This window comes from Trichosurus vulpecula, chromosome 4 (assembly GCF_011100635.1).
Source record: "Trichosurus vulpecula isolate mTriVul1 chromosome 4, mTriVul1.pri, whole genome shotgun sequence".
In the NCBI taxonomy this organism is placed as follows: domain Eukaryota; kingdom Metazoa; phylum Chordata; class Mammalia; order Diprotodontia; family Phalangeridae; genus Trichosurus; species Trichosurus vulpecula.
The window spans coordinates 45,782,404-45,806,888 of record NC_050576.1 but is presented as its reverse complement, the minus strand read 5'-3'; the positions used below and the strand labels follow the sequence as shown (position 1 = coordinate 45,806,888).

Genomic DNA, 24,485 nt, shown 5'->3' with positions numbered 1-24,485 from the left:
GTTGCAGAATATAGAATAAAACCATAGAAATCATCAGAGCATTCCTGAATGTTACTAATGATACATAGCAGAAAGAGATAGAAAGTAAAATTCAATTTAAAAAAAGTACAGAAACTATCCTACCAAGATGTACCAGGAATTTATGAACTGAATTGTAAAACACTCTTTACTGAAATAAAGACATTCCTAAATAATGAGAGAAATGATACTTAAAGATAGGTCAATATAACAAAAATAATAGTACTACCTAAATTAATTTACTTATTATTATATCAATCAAACTATTGAAGGAATATTTTATAAAATTAGAAAAAATAATAATGAAATCCATATGGAGGAACTTTGGTCAAGAATCTCAAAGGTTATAGTAAAAACAAAGCAGGAAATGGTGGGGGCGGGGTGTTCATAGCACCAGATTTCAAAATTTATTTCAATGAACTAAACATTTTTTTTAAATGTGATACTGATTAAACTATAGAGAGGTTGATCAGTGGAATCGATTAAGTACACAACAATGAGAAGCAAATCCATACAGTAGCATAATGTTTGATAAACCCAAAGATCCCAGTAACTGGGAGAAAGACTCATATTTGACAAAAACTGCTGGGAAAAACTAAACAGTAGTCTGGCATAAATTAGGGAGACTAACACCTTACACCATACACCAATATAAGCTCCAAATGGACACATGGCTTAGATATAAAAGATACATCTTAAACAAATTAGAGGAACAAAGAAGAAATTGCTTCAAAAGAATTCAGGTCTGAATAAGTGATAGAGAAGATCAAATAAGATAAAATATATAATTTTGATTACATAAAATTAAAAAATTTTTGTCCAAAGCAATCAAATGTAGTTCAAATTAGAAGGGAAATTGGTCAATTGGGAGGGGAAAAATTTCTGCAGCAATTTTCTCTGACAAAGGTTTCATATCCAAGACATCTATAAAACTGATTCAAATTTGTTAGACTAAATACCATTTCACAATAGATACATGTGAAGGATATGAAGATATAGTTTTCAAAAGAAATAATCCAAGTTATCAATTACCATATGAGAAAATGTTCTAAATCATGAATAATTGAAGAAGTAGAAATTAAGGCAATTTTGAAGTTCTACTCCACACTTATCAAACTATCAAAAATGACAAATTTGGAGGAATTGCAGGAAAGTAGGCACACTATCCAATGCTGCTGGAGCTATGAATTTGTCCAGACATTCTAGAGGGCAATTTGGAATTAAAAAATTACTAAATTGTGTATACCTTTGAACCAGCTATACCACTGCTAGAATTATCTTAAAAAGAAACAAAGAAAGAAGGAAAAGATCCTTATGTGCAAAAATACTTATAGCCACTCTTTTGGTGGGAGCCAAAAACTGGAGACGAAGTAGGTACCCTTAGCCAAAAGGGTGGAGAAACTATGATATATGAATGTAATGGAATATCATTGTTGTGCATAAGAAATAATGAACTGGGATAACCTCTTTGAACTCATGCAGAGTGAAACAGAACTAGAATGATTTATATAATTTCAACAATATTATAGAGAAAGGTATTTTTGAAGGACTTGAGAACTCTGTCGATTCAATGATAAACCACAACTCTAGAAGATCGAAGATGAAACGTTCCACTCCCTTTCTGCTAGAGACGTGATGGACTTAAAATGCAGAAAGAAATATTTTTGCACATGGCTAATGTGGGAATTTGTTTTGCTGGGCTATATATGTTTATGACAAGAATTTTGTTTTTAGTTTTAATTTTTATTGTTCAATGGGGGTAGTGGGAAATATATTTATGGATGAGTGTAAAAATAAAATAACTTTAAAGCAATTTTTTAAAAAAAAACATTGCAAAGAACAGAAGAGATATGACAGGTCTGGAGAAGTACAAATGTCCCAATTTTCAGGGGGGAAAAAGAAAGAAAAGAGAAAGAGTGGAGATTGAAAATTCTAGGCCAATAAGGTTGAGTTTATTTTTGGCAAAGTTATTTTATTGATAAAGGGATCACTAGTGAAAATCTAGAAAAGGAAGCAGCGACCCTAAAAAACATGTACATTATCTTTGTCAGGAACAGAACATACCATTATCATATGGGTACATCATGGGAATTAAGTTCATGAGATCATATATCTAGAGTTGGAAGGGGCCTCAGGAGCCATCTAGTGCAACTTTCTCATTTTTCAGATGAGGAAACTGAAGCTAAGGTCAAGTGATCTGCCCAAGGCTACCCAGGTAGTGAGTATCAAAGACAGGACTTAAACCCAAGTCCTTTGACTCCAGAGCCCCTGCTTTTTCTGTTGTACTATGTGGATTCTCCTAATTAAAATCATTTACCCAAGGTACTAGATGAATGGGCATATGTGAATCACTATGCTTAAGCTTTGAAAAATAACGGAGAATGGGAGAGATGCCATAGAACTGGAGAAGGGCAAATGTCTCCATTTAAAAAAGGGGGGAAGGACTAGAGCAGAGATTGAAAACTCTAAGTCATGAGCTTGACTTCTATTCTTAGCAGAAATCTAGGTTGTTATTAAAGGAATGATTAGTGAAAGATTTTGTTCTCATGCTGAATTAGATGGGGGAGATGGCCTAATGCAGTATAGTTAGGTAGATTGAAACTGGTTTAATTAGAAGACCCAAAGAGTGATCATTAATGTATCTATGTCAATCAGAAGAAAGTCTCTAGTAGAGTGGCCAGGGATCTGTCCTTGGCTATATCTTGTTCCACACTTTTATCAATGTTTTGAATGAAGGCATACATGATATACAGATGACCCAAAGTAGGAAGAGATAATGACCACATTCAATCCATTATGATCTGAGAAGATTTTGAGCTAGAATGTTAGGCTGAATCCAACCAGATGAAATTAGGGATAAAGTTAAATTCCTAGACTTGTATTCAAGAAATCCATTTTGCAAGATAGAAAATGGGCAGCACACGGCTAAATAATAGTTCATCTGAAAAAGACCTGGGGTATTTAGTGCACCACAAGCTCAGTAAAAATCAACAATGCAATATAGCAATGAAAAACTACTGTGGTCTTAGGCTACATTAAGAGATGCAGTTTCAAGGAATAAGGAGGTGTCCTCTGCTCCGGTCAAACCATATCAAGAGTATTCTGGTCAGCTCTAGAAACCACATTTTAGGAAAGATATTGTCAAGCTAGAGAGCATGCAGAAGAAGGAGATTTGCATGGCAAAAGGACTTAGCTTGATAGTGGATGAAGACCAACTCAAGGAATTGGGGTTGAGTGAAGAGAAGGAAAAAAAAACTGGAGGGCAGGAAGAAGAGATGTTAGTTTTGGAAGAGCTGCCAAAAGGATAAAAGATAAGATTTGTTCTGCTTGGCCCCAGAGGGCCAGGCTAGGAACAATGGGTGTGAAATGTAGAGGTGTTGATTTGAGCTTGATGTAAGGAAAAAACTTCCTAATTAATAGAGGCATCCAAGAGAATGGGTTGCTTCAGGGGGTCATGGGTTCCCCTTCACCAAAATTCTTTAGGTAAAGACTGGATCACCACTGCCAGAATGTGTTACAGTCTGATAGGCCCTTAATAAAGGGAAATTATATGCATTTCCTACATACTTTATAATTTCACCAGTTATTTTAGAATCTCATACCAAGTCAAGTCCATAACATATTTTCATAATGTGACATAGCTCTGACTAAGATAGGAGGCCTTAATTAAACCAAAAAATAATTTGCCTGGGAACTGAAGTGTGCATAAAACCACTACTGATGTAATTGGTGTTCTAATCACTCTTCCCTACTGCGGACATCAGAGGCCACACTGGTCCTCAGATGTCACTAGGTTTGAAATAGCTACTTATCCCAGAAATTTGCCACTGATTCCCTACGTACGTGTTAGCCCAATCTGGGAAGTAATTTGTGGAGATGGTCTTCATGTAGGAGTAAATGAAACTGGCTACTTGCAAGCCCTTCTCCTTCAGCATGATATTGGCAACTGTGGTCATCACAGAAGGAGGAGGCTGCCCTTCAAATAGCAAAGCAGAAGCCATCATCCGGACTTTGGGTGACAAGGAGCGATCTGCGATGATCTGGAGAAATATTTCTTGGACCTAGGGACATTTCACAGCAGAAGCAGAGCAGAAACATGTTAGAGACAAATTCCCATGAAGGCACCACACTAGCTCAGTTGCTTGAAAGACCTCATCTTTCTTCTCTATCTCTAGAAAGCGTCCCAAGGCCAGGTAAAATCTCCTCTCCTCCACGAGGTTGCCCTTGGCCAACTGTAGACCAAAGCAACCTCTCTCCCCCCTGAACATGGGTAGTATCTACTGTTTATACCCCTTATTCCCTTTACCAAGTTCCTACTGTTGTATGTGACAAGAACTAAGCTAGGTGAGGGAATCCCTGAATTCAAGGGATTTGACCAGGGAAAAAAAACAACTCAGACACAGAGAAATTAATACAAAATATGTGCAAAGCAAATAGAAAGTAATTTAAGCAGTGGCAAACCCTAACCCTTAGTGAAAGGAGGACATGTCTACTGTAGGAGGTGACATTTGGCCTGGATCTTGAAGCTAGAGATCCCAAGATGCAACAGGCAGGAGGGACAACAATATAGGCAAAGGAAATACTCTAGGATGTCATGTACAAGGAACAGTAAATAAGTTAATTTGTCTGGAAAGTAGAGTGCTTAAGGGGAATTCATGGAAAGTAAATGTAAAACATGGGTTGCCACCAGATTATAGAGGGTTTTAAATGCCAAACGAAGGTGTTTTTATTTTTTCCCAGTGGCAATAGGGGACCACTGGAGTTTATTGAATGGGGAAGATACATGGTCAGATTTGTGTTCTGGCAATCCCAATTTGGCAGCTGTGTGGAGGATGGATTGGAAAGGGAAGAGAATGAGGCAGGGAGACGAGATAGGAGACTACTGGAGGAGTCCTGACAAGAGGTGATAAGGACTTCAACTGGTGCCGTGTCTACAGGAGTAGGGTAAATGCTGTGGATATGGGACTGACAAGACTTGGCAACAGATTGGGGAGATGTTAACCCCATCAAGAACATAAGATTATTAATACTTCTCTTAGGTGGGTCTTAATTTCCCAACTATATTGAAAGCTTCTCAAGGGCAAGGAGCCTACGTAGCCTTATATTTACCTGTGTGTTCCCTAGTAACTTGGCCATAGTAGGATTTTAAAAAAATGTCTCATCCAGTAATTTATATGAATTTATCATGAGCCAACTATAAGTATCAATATATTCTAACTCTAACCAAAATTGGGTTTGTTTCAGGAATTGTGCACAACTGATTTGTCTTACTCTTTGCTTCTTCTTTGGGGGAAATGAATGGGTAGCACCCTCTCTGAGATACCCCTATAACTCACACTCACAGATTGGGTCATCTGGGGATAATGACACCAGCTTCAAAGATCCTTGATGGATACACACACACACACACACACACACACACACACACACACACACACCCTGATGCAGAGGTAACCCTGGAGATAAAGACAACTCCTTAGGCCAGAAAGCCAGGATAGTCTAAGTTTGGGTTGTTTAATATAAAAAACAAGGCTGGAAGGGTCTCTGTCCCTTACAGGAGGTCTCAGAGTGGGGGGTAGGATCTCTTCCAAAGGAGCCTCCAGATTGCAAAAACTCTCTGCTTACAGAAAACACATCAGGTAAATATTCTTCTTAATAAGAGGATCCTAGGAGACTTGTTTTCATGAAAAATGTTCTGTGCTTCATCTCTACTGAGTAAAAAATCCTAAATTAAAATGATTAGAGCCATTTGGTAAAGTCCAGTGCATGAGTCATGGAGAGGTAACATTATGAGCCGAAATAGCTTCCACACAACATTTTCTAATATCCATGGTAATGTCTTCGTGTAGTCACTGAATTAGCCCTTTTTTTCCCCTTTTCAATTAAATTGAATGTGTGGGAATGAAGAGAGAAGGGAGAACATTGGAGTTTAAATAAGTGAATTCTGTACCAGCGCTCATCAGTCAGTCCAACTTGTTTCCAACGTCAGCTAAGCACGGAGAGAGACACTTTTGGTGCGTCAGTGTCATGACACAGCCATTGATCATCCCTCCCATTAACTACTGCCCCCATGGTAAGAGGGGGCCTTAGTCATATCTAATCAGATCAACAAACAGGACAAACATGGGGAGTTTTTGTCATTGTTATTTTCTGTCCCTAACTTCTAACACAATGCCTGGCACATAGACATAATAATTAATAATAATAATAATAAATGCTTGTTGTTGTTTGACAGATTGTTGGTGCCAACTGTATTGCTTTCATGAGCAAAAATCAGAAGGCAACAATTGTACAACGGGGGAAAAAACTTGATTCTGGAGTCAAAGGACTTGTATTCAAATTGCACCTCTGACATTTATCACCTTACCTCTCTGGGCTTCAACGTCCTCATGTGTAGAAGGAGGGAGTGGAGCAGGATGATGCCTGAGGTCCTTGCTTGATCTCAGTATTAGGTCCAATGATCCTGACCCCAAGTTTTCCTGCTCCATTCCTGGACTGTGTGTTTAAAGCAAAGGAACATGATTCTCACCTTTGAGGCGTCTTTCCTGACTATCTTCCTCAGGGCCATAACCGCCTCCACTTGAACCCTGACCGGAAGATCAGAAGCAGAGGGTGAGAATCCCGGCAGGTACTTCTGGATGCGTTTGATGCTAGCTGCTTGGCCTGAGTTGCCAAGGGCCTTCAGGGCTGTGACCATTGCTTCCTCCTGGCCGCTTTTAATTGCCTCATTTGCGTAGTTATGGAGTACCTGCCAACCGAGTACTTGGTCATTGCCGCATCATCTCATATAGGACCTGGTGTGTGAAGTCAGGGTCCTCACTCACTGACAACATCCACCGCCTTGCTCTCAAGAATTCACAAGCAATCCATCAACTGCTCATTCAACACGAATTAATGAACCTCTCATTCTTTGTCAGGTACCATACTAAGCTCTGAGGACACACACACACACACACACACACACAAAACCAGTGCCTGCCTCCAAGGAGCTTACATTCCAAGAAGCGAAATAACACATAAATAAATAGATATCTACTAGATACAAAGCAGCATCTCTTTGGAACCTTGCTTCCAGGACTATTCTGTCTTGGGAAAGGGAAGATGATCGCCAAGGGACTTTGTAAAGACAAACAACATGATAGACTTGGGAACATTGAGCAATTTGTGATTCCAGAAGACAAAATTGATTCTGCAAGACACTGCTTCTGACAGAAAGGTGACAGATTGACAAAGGAAAAAAGACATATTTTTGGCCATAAACAAAATGAGAATTTGTTATGTTTGACTATACACACTTGTTACAAAGGTTTTCTTTTCCTTTTTTTCTTTTAAATTCAAGTAGGGACCAGAGGGAGAGAAAATAAATGTTTAATCGAAAAATAAAATGAAAGATTAAAAAAGAGACTTCTAACATCTATGACAAATAGGAGATTAGATGGGGATTTTATTTTTATTTTAAACAGTTCCATAACATTTAATTAGTATATTCTGTAATATTAGAAAATGGAGGCAGCTGTGAGAATGTACTGGGAACTACCAAGTACTTTATATGGGGAAAAAAAGTCCTGAGATTTGACACCTCTCACCTGAAGGGCTTCAGCAGGAGATGATGAAGTGGAAAGATACGACCTGTGAACCATAGAACCATAAGCCAGGAGAGCAACCTTTTGAAGCAAGGTATGTTTCTGTATTCGAAGACTGGTGACAATTTCCTGCAGAAGTCAAAACAGCTCCATTTTAAACCATTTAACTAGGATGTTTGTAAAAAGGCAAAAAGAAAAGTTTGATTCTGGGCAGTTTTGTGTTTAGTAAAATTGGATCCACCAGATTGCACAATAACACCAGCTGCAATTTCAGGGTACTTTGGAGAGGAAGCTGGGTTGGGGGAGGACGAGGAAAGACAACAATTCATGTTGTCAGTCCCATCAGAGTCAGGTAGAAGGGGGTATTAACAGCAGCAGTGACAAGTGCTGTTGGGGATTCGCCTAAGGTCACATATCCAGCAAGGTGCAGAAGTGGAGTTAAAACCCAGGTTAACTAATGTCCAGCCAAGGGTCCTTTACACTAGGATGTGCTACTAGCGACCAGTTCCTACAAGAGCAGTCCAATGGTCAACAGAGTCATTTGATGGGGGGCGGGAATAAGACCTGCCAGTGGGGGCTGCCCCTAGAGGGAGGAGATGAGTCATGTGTGTCCATGGGGTCTACGGAGGACACAACATTAGGTTAGGAAAAGGCGTAAGGGCCAGTTATTAGAAGCAAAACCTCAGGGCGGATTGCTAGAATTATGGTTATTAACCAGGGCTTTGCATGTAGAGCACACTTTAATAAATGTTTGTTGAATTTGTTTACTCCATCTGTGAGTGTCTGCCAATGCCCGGTGCCCAGCTGTTCTAGGCAGTGCCAGACGCCTAGATGAGGGCACAAGTCTAGAAAAACACAGTACTGAGAAGGCAGCCTGTGCCTGTGTGCTACAGGTATTGCTGGCTTAAAGGTCACATATGAATATTGCCAGGCTGCCTCATTCCTCTGTCCCCAAAGACCCTGCCTGGAAAGAAAAAAACATCTTATTAAAAAGTCACTCAGAAAAAAAAAACCCATGTCACATCCTCAGACATAACCCTCATCGTGTCCATAAACAAGAATAGCTAGAGAAGAACATCACTTAATCTCTCTTAGCCTCAGATCCCTCATCTGAAAAATGGAGATGGAGAAAGAGCTCAGTGCAAGATGTCACATTTAGGAGAGGGGCCACAGTGCCCACCTAACATAGATGTAAAAAGCCTAAACTTTGCAATATTCAGCTTCCCAAGTGCAAGATGGGGAAGGCATCTTCACCAGTTGGTGACAGTTCAAGGGAAGAAAAATCTGGGGATTTTAGCGGATGGTGTGACTTAATATGACTCAGTAGGGTGATGCAGAAACCAGAGAATTCCCAAACCCTGATGCATTTAGGGCTGAAGTAAGAGAGAAATATTGTCCAGAACACTGGAGGTACTATTTCTGCAGCACTCTGGCCTAATGTTTCAACAATCCGGCTAGCAGCTGCTGTGGGGGGTATAAAACCAACAACAACCAGCTCACAGAACGCTGCAAGGCCAGGTTCTTTTGATCTGCTTTACTAAGGAAAGCAACGTTAAGGGGTTAACAATCTTACTTTAATTCAACATACAAACATCATTCACTTAGTTCGGGAAAAAGCCAGCACCCTGAACTTCAGAGCAAATACAATCAAGTTACAAACAGACCCAATACAATTCATAGTTACCGAGAAAACCATCAACATCCCTTAGAGTAGCTGCTCAGAGTCCTGCGCCTCCAGGAGTGAGAGCCTTAAGCAAATAACTCAATCAAAGACACCCAACTTAATTGATATTATACCTAACCAGGCTACTACTTTATTTTGTTTAAGGCATCATCTTTTTTGTTTTTGTTTTTTTGTTTTTTTTTAAACAAAGGACTAGAGGTGTAGGCATTGGAATACTGAAGGAGGAAGCCAGAGAAGGTCTATCCCTGGAGGTCCCTATTCCCTGTCAATGGAGGTCTTCCAGTAGAAGCTGGATGACTACTGTCTGGTCATGGATGTGACTCAGGGATTCCTGGTTAGGTATGGGTTGGACTATAGAGGACCTCTGAAGCCTTTTCTAATATTTGAGATTTTGTTACTCAGATTTTCTGTTTTTAGGAGCCAGTATAAGGGTGGTAGGAGGATCATTTCATTTTGAATGAGTAGACCTGGGTTCAAACACTGGCTTTTCTATTTACCACCTCTACTTGGATATCATTTTGTCCCTCTAGATCTCAGCTTCTTCATCTACAAAATAAGCAATTGTATTCCCTCTAAGGTCCTTTTTATCTCTATGTCCACTAGAATAGACCCGTCAAACATGTGGCCTGCCAGAGGCATGCTCTGTAACACTTTCAGATGCAGCTCAAACCAGTTAAAATGTAATTGAGAAATATTTAACAAAATAAAAAATGCAACAGAATATAAATGATGTTATTATGTGATTTTCTTAAATATACAGCCACAGGTATCCTTAAGTATGATTTTGTGGGCCCTGTTTCTATTTGAGTTTGACACTACTGACCTAGACTGTGACTTTAGGCAGATGCGCATTACAGGGGTCAGTGTGTATCATGCCCATAGAATCATAAAACGGAGTTAAAAAAGATATTAAAGACCATCTAGTCTAATCCAGCCATTTTCAAGTTGGGGAAACTGGTGTTCAGAGAGGTTTTATATACACACACACACACACACACATATATATATATATAGTATATATATGTATATATGTATATATATATATAATGATAATAGCTAGCATTTATATAGCATTTTATAGTTTTTGTAGTTTGCAAAGAACTGCACATATGTTAACTCATTTGACCGTTACAACAACTGTGAGTTGAGTATTCTTCTCCTCATTTTACAGATGAGGCTAAGAAAGATTAAGTGACTTGCCCAGGGATACACACCTAACGAATGTGTGAGGCTGGATTTGAACAAGGGGTTCCTGATTTCAAGTCCAGCATAGTGAGACCTTGAGCCACCTAGCTGATTGGGTGCCAAAATGCCTCTTCCTGGGCTCATGACCTGTGATCTTATCAACTTAAGTGGGGAAGTGGTCAAATTGGTCAGGGATTCCCTTGATGACCTTCTACCCTACCATGAGAAAAATTGATCTTGACAGTCCTCTGAGGACTTTCACCATATGCTTTCACTTACTGCAGCTATGGGAAGGACTCTGGTGTCGGCTGTAGTGAGTTGGAATGAAAAAACAACCGCCAGCAAATTTTCCAAGAAGGAGAAGGCATCACTCTCAATTTTTTGCTTGATGAACTTCAGGCTGTCTTTGGTTCCCGCCATGGCGATGGCGCTCAGCAACCAGTGCCTGCAACCACAGTCACAGTGCCTTCATTTCACGCCTGATGTTTTTTGGTCCCTGAGGTGGCCTACAGATAACGAGGATGCTAGTGGACCCCACCCTGCCCCCCGGTGGGAATTTCCCAGCCCACTCAACCCAGGTCCCAGAACTGAGATGGGGTCTGAGGTGGCCAGTGACCTGTACTGAGTCTTGTCTTCCCATTGCTTCCAAATGCTGACCAGGCTTCCAACATCCATAGCCCGAATAAGCTGGATAAACTCTAGAAATTTGGCAGGAGCATCTTCATGGAACCTTCCTTGGTTGTTCTGGATGAGGTGCTGGAGGACCTCAGTGACCTAGGACCCAAGGAGTATGCAGTAAAATCAGCCCAGTTAAATGAAGCTGTGCATTAAATAAATAAAAACCCCCTTTCTCACCTGCCTCCTAGGGTTATTCATTTTCACCAGCTGGAAAGGCATCTGGTGTCTGGTGGTTAAGAAACGGTACTGAAGGCTTCCCTGATTCTGCATTCGAACTCCTGGGGAGCTCAAACGCTCATTTTTCACTTCAATCAAGCTGAGGTCTTGCCTCAAAGAACAAAACAAACACATGTGGATTAGGAAATATAGTTAATCTAGAAAATGGCTGATTTGGAGCAAGCAGTATGACGCAACAGAAAGGGGTTTGTTTTGGAGTTGGAGGTCTTGGGTTCAAATCTCACCTCTGATGCTTACTATTCACTTGGGTGACCTTGGGCAAATTAGTTAACCTCAATTTTCCTCTTCTGTAAAAGTTCAGTGGTTGGGGTAGATGGCCTCTGAAGTCCTTTCTTGCTCTGGATCTATGATAATCCTTACAATCAAAAGACCTGTGTTCAAATCCCTACCTCTGATGCCTACTATTTACTTGTGTGACCTTAGCCAAATTAATTAACTTTTCTGGTCCTCAGTTTCCTCCTATGTAAAATTTCTATCCTCTGAAAAGGCATCTGGAATCTATCTGGTGGTCAGGAAATGGTGCTGAAGGTTGGAGGGCCACTTATCATGAATTGCATAGAGCCATAGGTTGGACTTGGTAGCTTCTAGGTTCCTTTTCAATTCTGAAATTCTGTGATTCCCTCAATTCTAAAGATAAGACTACAATTGTAAGGGTGTGATTAGGGTGTGCTGGTCCTCTTCCTTCTCCCCCTCCATTCCCTTAATACTAGATATCTTTTGGATGGACTGAAGGGAGTGGTAGCCTTTGTATTCAACATTATGGGTCAATGGCTAATGCTGGCAGTGTTTTTATTTTGATACCATTTTTGGAAATTTAGACCAGCCCTTTCCTCAGTCTCAGACTTCTAAGTATTCTCTAGCTCCACAGCAAACGCATTTTCTCCCCTCCCTTTTTAAAAAATTCCAAAGTAAAGCAGATATGTTAAAGAAAATTCTGCCTTGGTCTGTCGTTCTTTGCTGTAATTTGATTCTGTGGGGGCTCAGTTCACAAGTTAGGGAGGCTCAGCTATTGATTGGGTGTCAAAGGATGTGATTGATTTCACATGATTAAACTCACTTAGTTTCTGTCACTCCAACCCCATTCTCCTCATTGAATGGGGAGACTTGGTACACCTGGTGAACAGTAACTTCTGTGATCAAAGCCCCAAGTCCAGTATACTTCATTTTGTAGGCATATGTCTCTGTTCCTTTAACAATCCCAGCTTTCTAGAAAGACAAGTAGATTGAGACAGTGCACACAACAAACAACAACTGTCTGCTCAACCTTGCATTCAATAGGCACTTAATAACTGCTTGTTGGATTGGGTGGATTTGGAGAGCATTAAAAAAAAGTGGGTCTACCAGGGGTGGGGAACCTGCAGCCTTGAGGCCACATGTGGCCCTCTAGGTCCTCAAGTATGGCCCTTTGAGTGAATCCAGACTTCACAGAACAAATTGCCTTAATAAAAAGATTTGTTCTATACAACTTGGACTCAGTCAAAGGGCTGTACCCAAGGACCTAGAAGGCCACATGTAGCCTTGAGGCCACAAGTTCCCCATCCTGAAGCTGCCCATCTTCCATCAGGGTTTTTTTTGGGGATGCAGTATCTAAATTCCAGTAGAAAGGTAAAATAATACAGTGACAAGAGAATTAGATTTAGGGCCAGATGACCTGGGTTTGAATCCTGATCCTACCACTTTGTAACCACAGCTTCAAACCATGTACCTGCAGAAATCAGAACAGTTCCATTTTAAACTATGTATCTGCAGAAGACAAAACAGCTCCATTTGAAATTCATAAATTCATAGGTTGTTTGTAAAAGGAAAAAGAAAACTGATTCTGGGCACTTTTGTATTTAGTAAAATTGGATTCACCAGATTGTACGATAATGGCAGTTATCATTTCAGGGTACTTTAGAGAGGCAGCTAGGTTTGGGGAGGATGAGGGAAGGCAGCGGAAGAACAATACCTCATGTGGCCAGTCCCAGGTGATGGCCACGAGCCTGGTCAAGTTTCTTAGGCTCATAGATAGAACTGGAAGTCATGCTATAGGTGGAGGTTCTTAACCTGGCTTCTGTGAACTTTAAAAAAATGCGGACAACTATGTTTTAATATAATTGGCTTCCTTGTAATCCTATGTATTTTATTTTTATGCATTTGGAAACATTGTTCTGAGAAAGGTTCTATAGGCTTCACTAGACCACCAAACCAAAGAGGCTCATGACACAAAAAAGTCATGATCTAGTCTAACCTCATTTAACAGAGAAGGAAACAGCCAAGGCAAAGTGGTCGGCCAACAAGTGTTTATTAAGCACCTACTATGTGCGAAGCACTGTGCTACATGCTGGACTAAGAAATGACTTTCCTAAGGTCACAGAGGAAGCAAATAGACCTGGAATATGAACCAAGGTCTTATAATTCCACGAACCAGGGCTAGAGAAAATTCAGAAGAGAATACTTAATGGGCTAAGAAGAACCCAGAAGTAGTCTATGTATAACAGGTCAGGAAAAACTAGTTAAATAGAGTAACTTCGAACAACAGTCTTATTGGGCCTAGGCTAAAAGAATGTTGGACTCAGAGTTAGGAGAACCAGGCCCTGTGTCTCCCATCCCCCTCCTTGCCAGCTTCACTTCCATCTTTTCTGTGACCTTGGGCAAATCTTTTGGTGTCTTTGGTTCTCTGTCTTTTCACTTACCAAAATGAGAAACAGAGAAAGATGATCTCAGGTCTCATGTGCTATGACTCTAAGTCTATGATATATTTTACACTGTAAATATTTCCCGTCATATGGATTTTCCTTATGCTGGTTGTAAAATAGACTTTTATGGATCATTTGCCAATGACTATATTTCTAGGGTTACTTAGGAAAAAGGAGAGAGGGAGGGAGGGAGGGAACAGAAGCTACAGTATTGAAGATATCATATAAAAAAGTGGGGGAAAGCCTCTGTTAAACTCCTAGTTGGTGGTAGCCCAGAAGGAGAGAGAGGACCCAGAAATCTGAAGATAAAGCAAAAGATTCCAGCCCCTTGGTCATCATTTTGTTCCATGACCCTGAGCAAGAAATCCAGGAAAGGTCCCTTTCTTCTATGGCCACTAACTGGGAAATAAATGGGCAATCTAGCAGAATGGGACCTCTCTGTGGCAAAAGGATTGCTTGGGTCTATTTTATACAAATGGTTATACCTTGTCAAATTGGGGGGAGACATGTAAATAAGCCATTCCTGTCTTCTTGGCTGCCTTGTCCAGGCAGTTGTTGAGATCCCTGGATTTCATGATGGAAACTTGATTATTTCTCTTATCTTCATGGATGATGTAGTTAGTATAACATATACCACCAATCCCAGCCTATGAAGAATGAGATACTCAAGTAAAAAACCTCACGTTAGAACTTCCATTTTCCTCTAGAAGAAAGTGAATAAGTATAGAGACTGAAATACAAATTATGGAGCTAATTAGATGGAGTCAAGAAAATTAGGTCCTAATCCCAACTCCATAAAGGCCTCACCGGGCAGTCTTGAGGAACTCATATGACTCGTGTGTCTATTTCCCCAATTAAAAGACTGGATACAATGACAATAGTTTCGTCTTTCACAAAAGCTATTTAGGTTCAATTAAGATGAAATATGTCAACATGTTTTGAAAAGTATAAATTAATATACAAAAGCAGTGCTTTTTTGTTGTAAGGAGAGAAGCATTTTTTTTTTTTGCAAGAAGTAATGTAAAACAAGATTCTTAGCTACTTTTTCTCTCCCCCTCCTTTTACCCAAGTCTTTCTAAGTATAATTCCTGGGATAATTTGTATGGAACCAGGTAGCAACCAAGTATAATATAATAAAATATATTTTTTCCCTAGTACTAAAAAATTGACTGAGTGAGTTGGAGGAGGTCAGGAACCTGAGGGAAAAACAAAAACATCAAAGACAGGTTTAGTCTAAGCATTTAGAGTTCTCCTGGTTTCTGCTGGATGCTTGGAACTGTGGGTTTGACTCACAAAAGTACCAACTGCTCCTGGGTGCTAGCTCTGGGTGCAGCTGTGAATTTGACTCACAAAAAGAGCTGAAGTAGCCTTTGAGTCTATGGTTTAAAAAGATGAGATCCCTTCATACAAGGGAAAGTCAAATCAAAGGAAGAGAAAAGCAAAGGGCAGCAGACAGCAACCCAGTGGAGACCTCAGTAGATGGCAGTGGCCCAGAGAGCCAGGAGGTAAAGATAGAACAGCAAAGACATAGTGTTAAAGTAGACAAAACCAGCATCTAACAATGTATGGTATTTTATTGGCTTTCTCGGATTAAAATGTGACTCTACAAAGAAGCAACAAGCAGAGAAGTCATGGGAGGATTCTGGCTAAAACACGGGCCTAGAAATGTGAATTATTCAGATTTTTGTGTTCCCTACGCATGTGCTCTCCCCTAAGCAGGGGCCCTCTAACTCCTCCATCCCTTAGCCATACAAATGCTTCCTTTCCCACCAGTCAGATGGAAATCGGAGGACAAGTGATGGGGGTAGGAGGGAGAAATGTTACTTATCATTTATTTTGCTATTATTTAATCAAATGTCTTTTGATTTGAATTAATGAGCCCCTTGGTTGATCTATTTTTTTAAACACCTTGGTAGGGGCTCGTGAGCCATAGGTTTTGATTGGATGTAGATTCAAAAACTGCCACAAACATGGTATTGATTTCAGGAGGTCCATGAATGAAAAAAACCAAAACAAAACACAAGCTACATTATTATTAACACCATCAAACTACTTTGGATATTAAAAATAAGTAGGCCTAAAGCAGAAATACTTACCTCTTGTAAGTAATATATATTATGAGACTTTTTGATGGTGATATGGAACATATTTAGAATCCCTCTTACTATGTTAACAACGGTAGCTGGGGTATCCTTTGGGGCATAAATGGTGCCAATGCGTCCATTATTATACTCAAACTTGAATATTTGCCTAAGGCCAGATGCAATTGTCTGAGTGAGCTCAGGTGAGGAAACGAATGAATCTTTAGGCCAGATACCAGTGTACTCTTCCAGACGTGGAGACTGAATCTGGAGGGGGAAAGAATTGAAAGCAGTACGTTATTATAGCCAAAGAAATGAGTCCTCCCTTCTAATGCAAGCAATATTTAATATTATACAAGTAATCAACAACACTGATTTTATTTATATTACTCCCTGTGTATTTCTCCTAGGAGGTCATTTGGAAAGGTGGTAGAGGCACAGTTGGCAACCCCATTTCCCCCAGGGGCAATTTCTTTGTGAAATAGAACCCAGAATGAAATTGAGAAGCCTGTGATTTAGGTTCACCGACTGTACTGGACAGAATCTGATATTAGACCTTTTCATCATAGCTTGCACCATCTTGCCGTCCATTGGGCTGGCTGCAGAGGACAGAACCTGGTCTCCGTCCTCCCTCCCTTGGTCCGTAGGCTTTCTTCTGACTCCACTGTCACTCTCAGGGCACTCCCACAACCTCTTTCTCTTGCTCCAGCTTTCGACAGTCCTAAGAACCTCTGTTTACCCTGCTCCAGTTGCCTAGGACGTCCCAAGCACACCCAATAATGCAGCACCTCAGTTCCACCTCCATTCACAGCTGCTTGCCCTGATGGCTCACTTTTGGGACAATTCTCCTTCTCAGTCCCTGGCATCCAAAACTTCTGATAACTAAGGGTCGTACCTCCTTAGCATTTGGAAATCTGATTTTATCTTCAGAAGGAACTCCCTGTGCGGGAACTCCTTCTGCCAAGGCAAATCAACAACTATTTTGAGCCTTGGGGAGTTGCACTCATTCCTCCTCTATATGCCTAGAGGCAGGTGGGTGGCACAGTGGATAGAGCTCTGCGCTTTCAGTCAGGAAGGCATGAATTCAAATCTGGACCATAGACATTTACTAGCTTCATGACCCTGAGCAAGTCTCTTACCTCCATCTCTCTCAGTTTCCTCAACAGTAAAACAGGGATAATACCTTCCAGAACTGTTTTGAAAATGGAATGAGATATTTGTAACATGCTTATCACAGTGCCTGGCACACAGTAGATGCTTAATAAATGCTCGTTCCTGACTAAGTTCAAGCTCTACTGTTTTTATGAAGCATTTCCTGGTCTTCCCATGCCCCAGGCTGCTCGTGCACCCATATACCACCAGGTATTCATTTTCTATACACTTGTACCTGTTGTCCCTACTATTAAAGTGAAAGACCCTTGAGAGCAGGGAATATTTCACTTTTGTTTCTGTAACTCCAGTGCCTGGAACACAGTAAGTGCTTAATAAGTGCTTGTTGACTGACTGACTAATGTATAGTCTCCACAATTATATTGAAAACTCTTTGAGAATAGGGACTATTTCACTTTGGTCATTGTAACCTCTGGTATTAGCACAATGGATTTAAGTAAGTGCTTAATAATTAACTCAATTAATAATCATTAATTAATAATACTAGTTAATAACAGTAAGTGCTTGTTGATAGGTGGAGAGTTACTTTAAGCCCTAAGGACTTCAGTTCCCAGGATCACCCAGCCAGAATATTTCTTCCTGACTCTGTGACCCATTAGATTCTGTGTAGGGATGGGGAACCTGCAGCCTGGAAGCCTAGGTCCTCAAGTGCAGCCCTTTGACTTAATCCAAACTTCATAAGGGCCATACTTGAGGACCTAGAGGTCCACATGTGGCTTCGAGGTTGCAGGTTCCCCACCCCTGCTCTGTGCCCTGGGCCTCTTTCATCACAAAAAGGACAACCTCCTCAACATCCCTCTCAAAAACAGTAGCAAACATGGAAATTTAAAGCCACCAAAGGTAATAATGATAGCATTTATATAGTGTTTAAAGTTTGTGAGGCCTTTAACCTCACAACAACCCTGGGAGGTCGATACTTCTCCACTTTACAGATGAGGAAACGGAGGCAGACAGAAGTGAGATGCTTTGCCCAGGGTCACACGGTCAGTAAGTATCTGAGGTTAGATCTTAACTCAGGTCTTCTGACTCCAAGTACGTCTCTGGATCCACTGTGCCTAGTTGCTAAAGAACTCCAAAATAATGGGGGGGGGGAATGGGAAATCATGGAATAAGAGAAACAGATTAAATTGTCAAAGAAGACATGTAACAAAGCAACAGAAGCACTAGAAACCAAATGAGAGATTGCTCAATACAAAATACATTCGAATAATAAATGCAACACAGGAATTAAAAGAAAATGTGGAATGAGTAAAAAACCAAAACCCTGAAAAGAAATGGGAAATGAGCTGGGTCCGGTGATGAGATCTTGGGATAAAACAAGCAGAAAACTGAGTAGTTTAGAAAAATGGCTTTGAATCTATTCCTCTGGAGGAGGAGGAGGAGGAGGAATAGATTTATCCAAAAATGTTGTGAATGAGTGAGCTTTGAGTATTTAATTACAAAGTTATTATCACGATTTTTATGAATTAAGAATCAGTTTCTCCAGAGGCAACATGGTGTGATATTAGGCTAGCTGGTCTCTGAGGTCTCCGCAAGCCCTAAAATTTTGTAACTTTACAGCTTTATGATTCGATGTTCAGTAAATCATCAGGAAAGATTTTATAGACGCAGATGGAATTTACAGAGCATGACAAATTGAGCCCGAAGCTCTGAGGGGGAAAAGCAATGTGTAAAAACATCGCAAATGCAATCCTGAGTCAGACCTATGATTCATCCAGCCCAGGAATCTATCTCTGATATTGACGTCCAGAGATGATTTGCAAATATACATACACCAACACATCCCTAGCCCCTCCTAATCCTCCACAATGGATCCATCATTCAAGAAGTTATCTGAAGTTAATGTTCACCCACTGATACCATGTTCTCTACGTTTTCTCTGCTCTCATCTACATTAACGTCACTCTATTGACCCTCTGGATGAGAGGTTCACTTCTATTAACTGCATGCATCCCCCGACATCTCCCTAGAGAACTGAGATATTTATGTTGAAGATCCTCTAAGGTCCTACCCTTGACATTTGTGGAAGTTCTCCACTCCCATAATGTCCAAGGCCCCTCCATTTCAGCCGTACATCAATGAAATCACATGTTGGGACTCATCTTCACTTCAAACTGCTCTATCTCCCAAATCTCTACCTCAAAGGGACTAACACAGTCTCCTTGTCTTTAATCCCTCCCACTGTTCTGAATCCACTGAACCTGCTTTTCATCCTCATTATAACTTCCGGTCCCCTTCAATCTTTTTCTATTCTGTCAATCCTAGAATTCCAGAATCTCAGAGTTGAAAGAGACCTCAAGAATCCAAGCCCATAAATGGCCAAGAGTCTCTTCTATAGCATACCTGAGAGCTGTTGATCCAAACCTGATAATTGTCAATCTCAAGGGAGGGGGAACCTCCTTCCAAACCAGCTCATTCAAACTTGGGACAGCTCTAATTGTTAGAATTTTTTTTGTTGCATCAAGCCTAAATTTGCTTCTTTTGTGGCTTCCATGAATTGTTCACTGTGGTCTGGGTAGAACAAATCTAATCTTTGTCCCATGTAACAACCTTTAAAATGCCTAAAGAAAGCTATCACGTCCCCCCACTCTACCCCAAGGCTTCATTCCTCCAGGATAACTATACCAGAGTTCTTCAAGTCTCCCATGGCATAGACTTGAGGCCCCTCAACATCGTCGTATCCTTCCTCTGGAAAAAGAAAATTCTCTTTTCTTGTATCAAGCATTCTTCACTATGTTTGAGCTTCCTCTCCCTGATAAATGTCTCAAGAAAATAATCTATACTACTTTAATTTTCTTACCACCTATATAAGTCCTTCCAGTCTGTAACCTGGTCCTGCCACTACTTGGCTGAAACTGCTCCTCTGAACTTTGCAATTTACCTTCTGATTGCTAACACTACTTTTATTTCTTTTTTTTTCCTTTTGGCAATGGTGGGAGGAGGGGAAGGGGCATTAATTCTCTTCCTCCTTGAATTCAGCATAACAGAGAAAACATTGACTTTGGAATAAATCAATCAATCAACATTTATTAAACACCTACTATGTGCCAGGCACTGTGCTAAGTGCTGGGGATACAAGAAGAGACAGACATGACATGAATTTAGTCCTAGCTCTCTCACCTGCTACATGCGAGCCCTTAACATCTTTGGGACTCAGTTTCCTCATCTTTAAGATAACAGAGTTGAACTAGGTGACCTCTAAGGACTCTCCCAGCTCTAAATCTATGATACTATGTTCTCTTTGGAAAGGTAGATATCTGGGGCAGCTAGGTGGTGCAGTGAATAGAGCACCAGCCCTGGAGTCAGGAGGACCTGAGTTCAAATCTGGCCTCAGACACCTTATACTTATAAGCTGTGTGACCTTGGGCAAGTTGCTTAACCCTGATTGCCTTGCCTTCCCCCCTCCAAAAAAAGGTGGCTATCCCTTCATTCTGGGAATTTTCCTCTTGCCTTCTGTGACACTAGCCTGTCTCCTTAAATTTGCAATGAAAAATTCCTTTCTTTCCCCATAGCTGGCTCTTCTCTGTCAGCCTGCCCCATAACGCTCCTCTCATCTCTATAATCCAATCCATTACCTACTAAATACAGAGTGACTCCCAAATTAATATCTATGAGTCTGGTCTTTCTCCTGCACACCAATTCTACATTTTCAATTGTATTTTGGACATTTCCTCTTGGATGTATTGGTAGAACAATTCATTTAATAAATCTAATGCCAATCTTATTTCTAGCCTCAAACCAGATTCTTTTCCTGGTGTTCCTATCTCTTTTAATGAAAGAAAGCTAAAGCAGGTTGACAATTCTATTCTAGAGAATTGAGCACTGGACTGGAGAGTCAGAAAGATCTGAGTTCAAACGTGGCCTCCAGGACTTGCTAGCTATATGGCCCTGGGCAATTCACTTTGCCTCTGTCTCCTCAACTGTAAAATGGGGATTATTATAGCACCCACCTCCCAGAGTTACTGTGAGGATGAAATGAGATACTATTTGTAAAGCACTTAGTGCAGTGCCTAACACATAGTAGGTGTTTAATAAATGATTGATTCCAAAGTCAATGCTTTTTCTATTATGCTGCATTCAAGGAGGATGAGAATTGATGTCTCTTCCCCTCCTCCCACCACCACCTAAAAGAAAAAAAAAATAGAAATAAAAATAGTATTAGCAATCAGAAGGTAAACTGGAATGTTCAGAGGAGCAGTTTTAGTCAAGTAGCCGTAAGACCAGGTCACAGATTAGAAAGACTTACATAGGTGGTAAGAAAGTGTTTTATATTATATATGTATGTATATATATGTGTGTGTATGTATATGTATCTATAGACATATATGTATGTGTATACGTATATGCATTTATACATACACATATGTATATATACATGTATATATGTGTATATGCATGTGTGTGTGTACACACACACATATATAAAATGCCTATTCCCTTTCTTCTTCTACCCTTCTAATAGTACCACTAATTCTCCCAGTTGCCCAGGCTAAAAACTTTGCAATGACCTGTGGTTACTTCCTTTCCTTCAGGTACCTTCATCTAATCTGCTGTCAGGTATTATCCATTTTTAATTCACCTTCCTCACCTCATACCTTCTTACCACTATTCTCTGTGACATTGTCGCCCTAAATCCATGCTATGGACCAATACTATATTAACCGATCTTCCTAAAGGATCACGTTGATTTTTGTTACTCTCGCTGAGTTACTCATTGATCATCTTTCTCATTCTGACTCTCCTCAGCCTCCTCTGCTGGATCTTCATGTTGCGTGCTGTGTCCTCCAATGCTCTCTTCTCTTTTTTATCTATACTATCTCACTCGATGACCTTATCATCTCCCATGGGTTCAATTATTATCTCTGTGCTGATGATTTGAGATTAATATATCCAGCCTCAGTCTATTTCCTGAGATCTAGTCCCACGTCTCAAAGAGCTAATTATTTATTTCAAAGTAGATGATGCATAAGAACTGCAAACTCAACACAAGCAAAAGAAAACTTATCTTTTCCCCTAAATAACCCCTGTTTCAAACTTTCCTATCACTTTAGAGGACACAACCATTTTCCCAGTCAACCAAGTCCTCAACTCTGATGTCATCCTCGAATCCTCACTCTCCCCTCATACATCCAGTTAGATACCAAATCTTGTTATTTCTACCTTCACGATATCTCAGAAACTGAGCCCCCCTCTCCACTCACACAACCACCACCCTAGGGAAGCGCTCATCCCCTCTTGCCTGGACTATTGCAATAAGCTCCTAATTGATCTTTCTGCCTCCAGTCTCTATTCCAATCCATCTGCCACAAAACTGACATAAGAATTTTTGTAAAGCATAGAACCTATGTCACCTCCCCTACTCAGTAAACACTAGTGGCTTCCTATTGCCTCAAAGATAAAATACAATCTCCTTTGCTTGGTTTTTAAAGCTTTCCAACACCTGGCTCCTTCCTATCTTTTCAGTATTCTTGTATCCCAACCATTCACTCTATAAGTCAGCCATACTGGTCTACATGTCATTCCTCACACACGATACTTCATAGCTCATCTCTGTGCCCTTTACTGTGCCTGGGATTCTTTTCTTCACGTCACCTTTTTAAAAGTCCTGGTTTCTTTTCAGACTCTGCTCATGAAAAGGGGCTTGCACAAACAAAACCAATGTAGCCAAAATTAGGAGGAAAGCAGAAAACTACTGGGATACAGTTTCTCAGCACATATGTTGCCTCCTTCAGAGAGGTTCTCACCCCATCTGTGTTTTCCTTCCATCATACTGAAGACTTTGTTTTAGGTCTTTTCACCTGTAGGAGGTGTCAGTAGGACACCCAGATGATCCCACTGTAATTCGTCACTGTCAATATATCACCAGTCCAAGTCCATTATTTTGATCAGATATTTCCTGAAAGATATCTTTTATACCACTTATAGCCCATAGGTCATCGTTAGAAATATGCAATAGCTTATTGGTATCTATTAACATGATCTGGGTCACCTTGGGCAAATTCCTTCACCTTCCTGGGCCTTGTTTTCCTTGCCCATAACTGGGGTGGGGTGGACTTGATGATTTATGGGTCCCCTCAAGCTCTAAACCTGTTATCCCAAGACTTTATGATCTCTTCTTACTCTCAATAAATGATCCAATGTCTTTGGGTCACCCACAACTTTGAGCTTTTACAAAGCATGTTCACAACTCTTTAGGACCAGCGCAAAAACACCTGTGTACAAATGGCCAGCTAATTGTGTGAGAATGCAGTGGGTCATTGACCACACTGTATAGTCTCCAGCTTGCTCTCACTGTTTAATTCAGTTTTGAGTTAAACTCATTGTTCATCTGTATGGCCTATTCTAGATCACATGATTATAGATTTTCAGTCCAGAAGGGATCTTATAGCTTGTTGAGTCCAATCCACTGCCTACTAGATATAGAGTAACTCCCAAATCATTTTACAGGTGAAGAAACTGAGGCACAGAGTGATTTTTTTTCCCAGGGTCACATAGCATAAGTATCTGAAATGAGATTTGAGCCTTTTCTAGAATATCTTGTACATTTGTCCCCTCCTCTTGACACACGCACTGCCGTCATCTGAGGACAAGCCTTATTTATTCCACACTTGGACTATAAAAAATTGCTTCCTACCAGTTTTTTTAGCTACTAGTCTCTTCTCTTTCCAATCCATCTTTCGTATAGTTGCCAATCTAACCTTTATAGGTCTTGTAGTGCTTAGCATGGTTCCTGGTCCATAGTAAACACTTAATAAATGCTTATTGACTCAGTGATTAACTGATTCTAAGTCCAGAACTCCATCCACCTATCCTGCCGATGAGCTAATTCAAAGGATGGATTAACATTCAACTGCTTGTCACAGTCTGAACAGTAGACATTTTCTCAGCCATTAAGTTTTTCCTGTTAGGCTGATCACTTTTGAGGAATCATCAATCTCACTTGAGGAGGACCTGTCATATCATGGGGCTTGACATAATTGGTACAAAATCACCCACTAACAGGCCAGTCTGGTGGATTTCATCATCCATAGGGAGCCCCTTTTCCATTTGGACCCTGCACAGGACAGTTCCCATAATGGTAACAAGGAAGCATCTACCAGGCTCATGCCTTGCTCAGGAGCTGCAGGGACATTGACCGGTTATCCCGATTCCTATCCAGTATCCAGCTTAT

General features: G+C 40.5%; 1 protein-coding gene across 9 annotated transcripts in view; it reads right to left on the bottom strand.

The window, feature by feature from the left end:
• LOC118846179 (vitellogenin-2-like) overlaps positions 1-24,485 on the bottom strand; it is a 66,570-nt gene that overhangs the window by 36,903 nt on the left and 5,182 nt on the right. For 8 of the 9 annotated variants that reach the window (XR_005010170.1, XR_005010171.1, XR_005010172.1 and 5 more), the window contains exons 4-12: positions 16,160-16,411; positions 14,549-14,710; positions 12,443-12,591; positions 11,326-11,476; positions 11,087-11,244; positions 10,750-10,915; positions 7,605-7,730; positions 6,548-6,766; positions 3,862-4,079 (exon numbers count right to left, since the gene is read on the bottom strand). Coding sequence is in view for 6 of the 9 variants with exons in the window: in XM_036754459.1 (XP_036610354.1) it covers positions 3,862-4,079; positions 6,548-6,766; positions 7,605-7,730; positions 10,750-10,915; positions 11,087-11,244; positions 11,326-11,476; positions 12,443-12,591; positions 14,549-14,710; positions 16,160-16,411 (1,601 nt within the window). In the remaining 3 variants the exon portion in view is untranslated. Of the gene's footprint in view, positions 1-3,861; positions 4,080-6,547; positions 6,767-7,604; positions 7,731-10,749; positions 10,916-11,086; positions 11,245-11,325; positions 11,477-12,442; positions 12,592-13,333; positions 13,446-14,548; positions 14,711-16,159; positions 16,412-24,485 lie in introns of those variants that run through there. The other variant, XM_036754463.1, reaches the window with a different exon arrangement.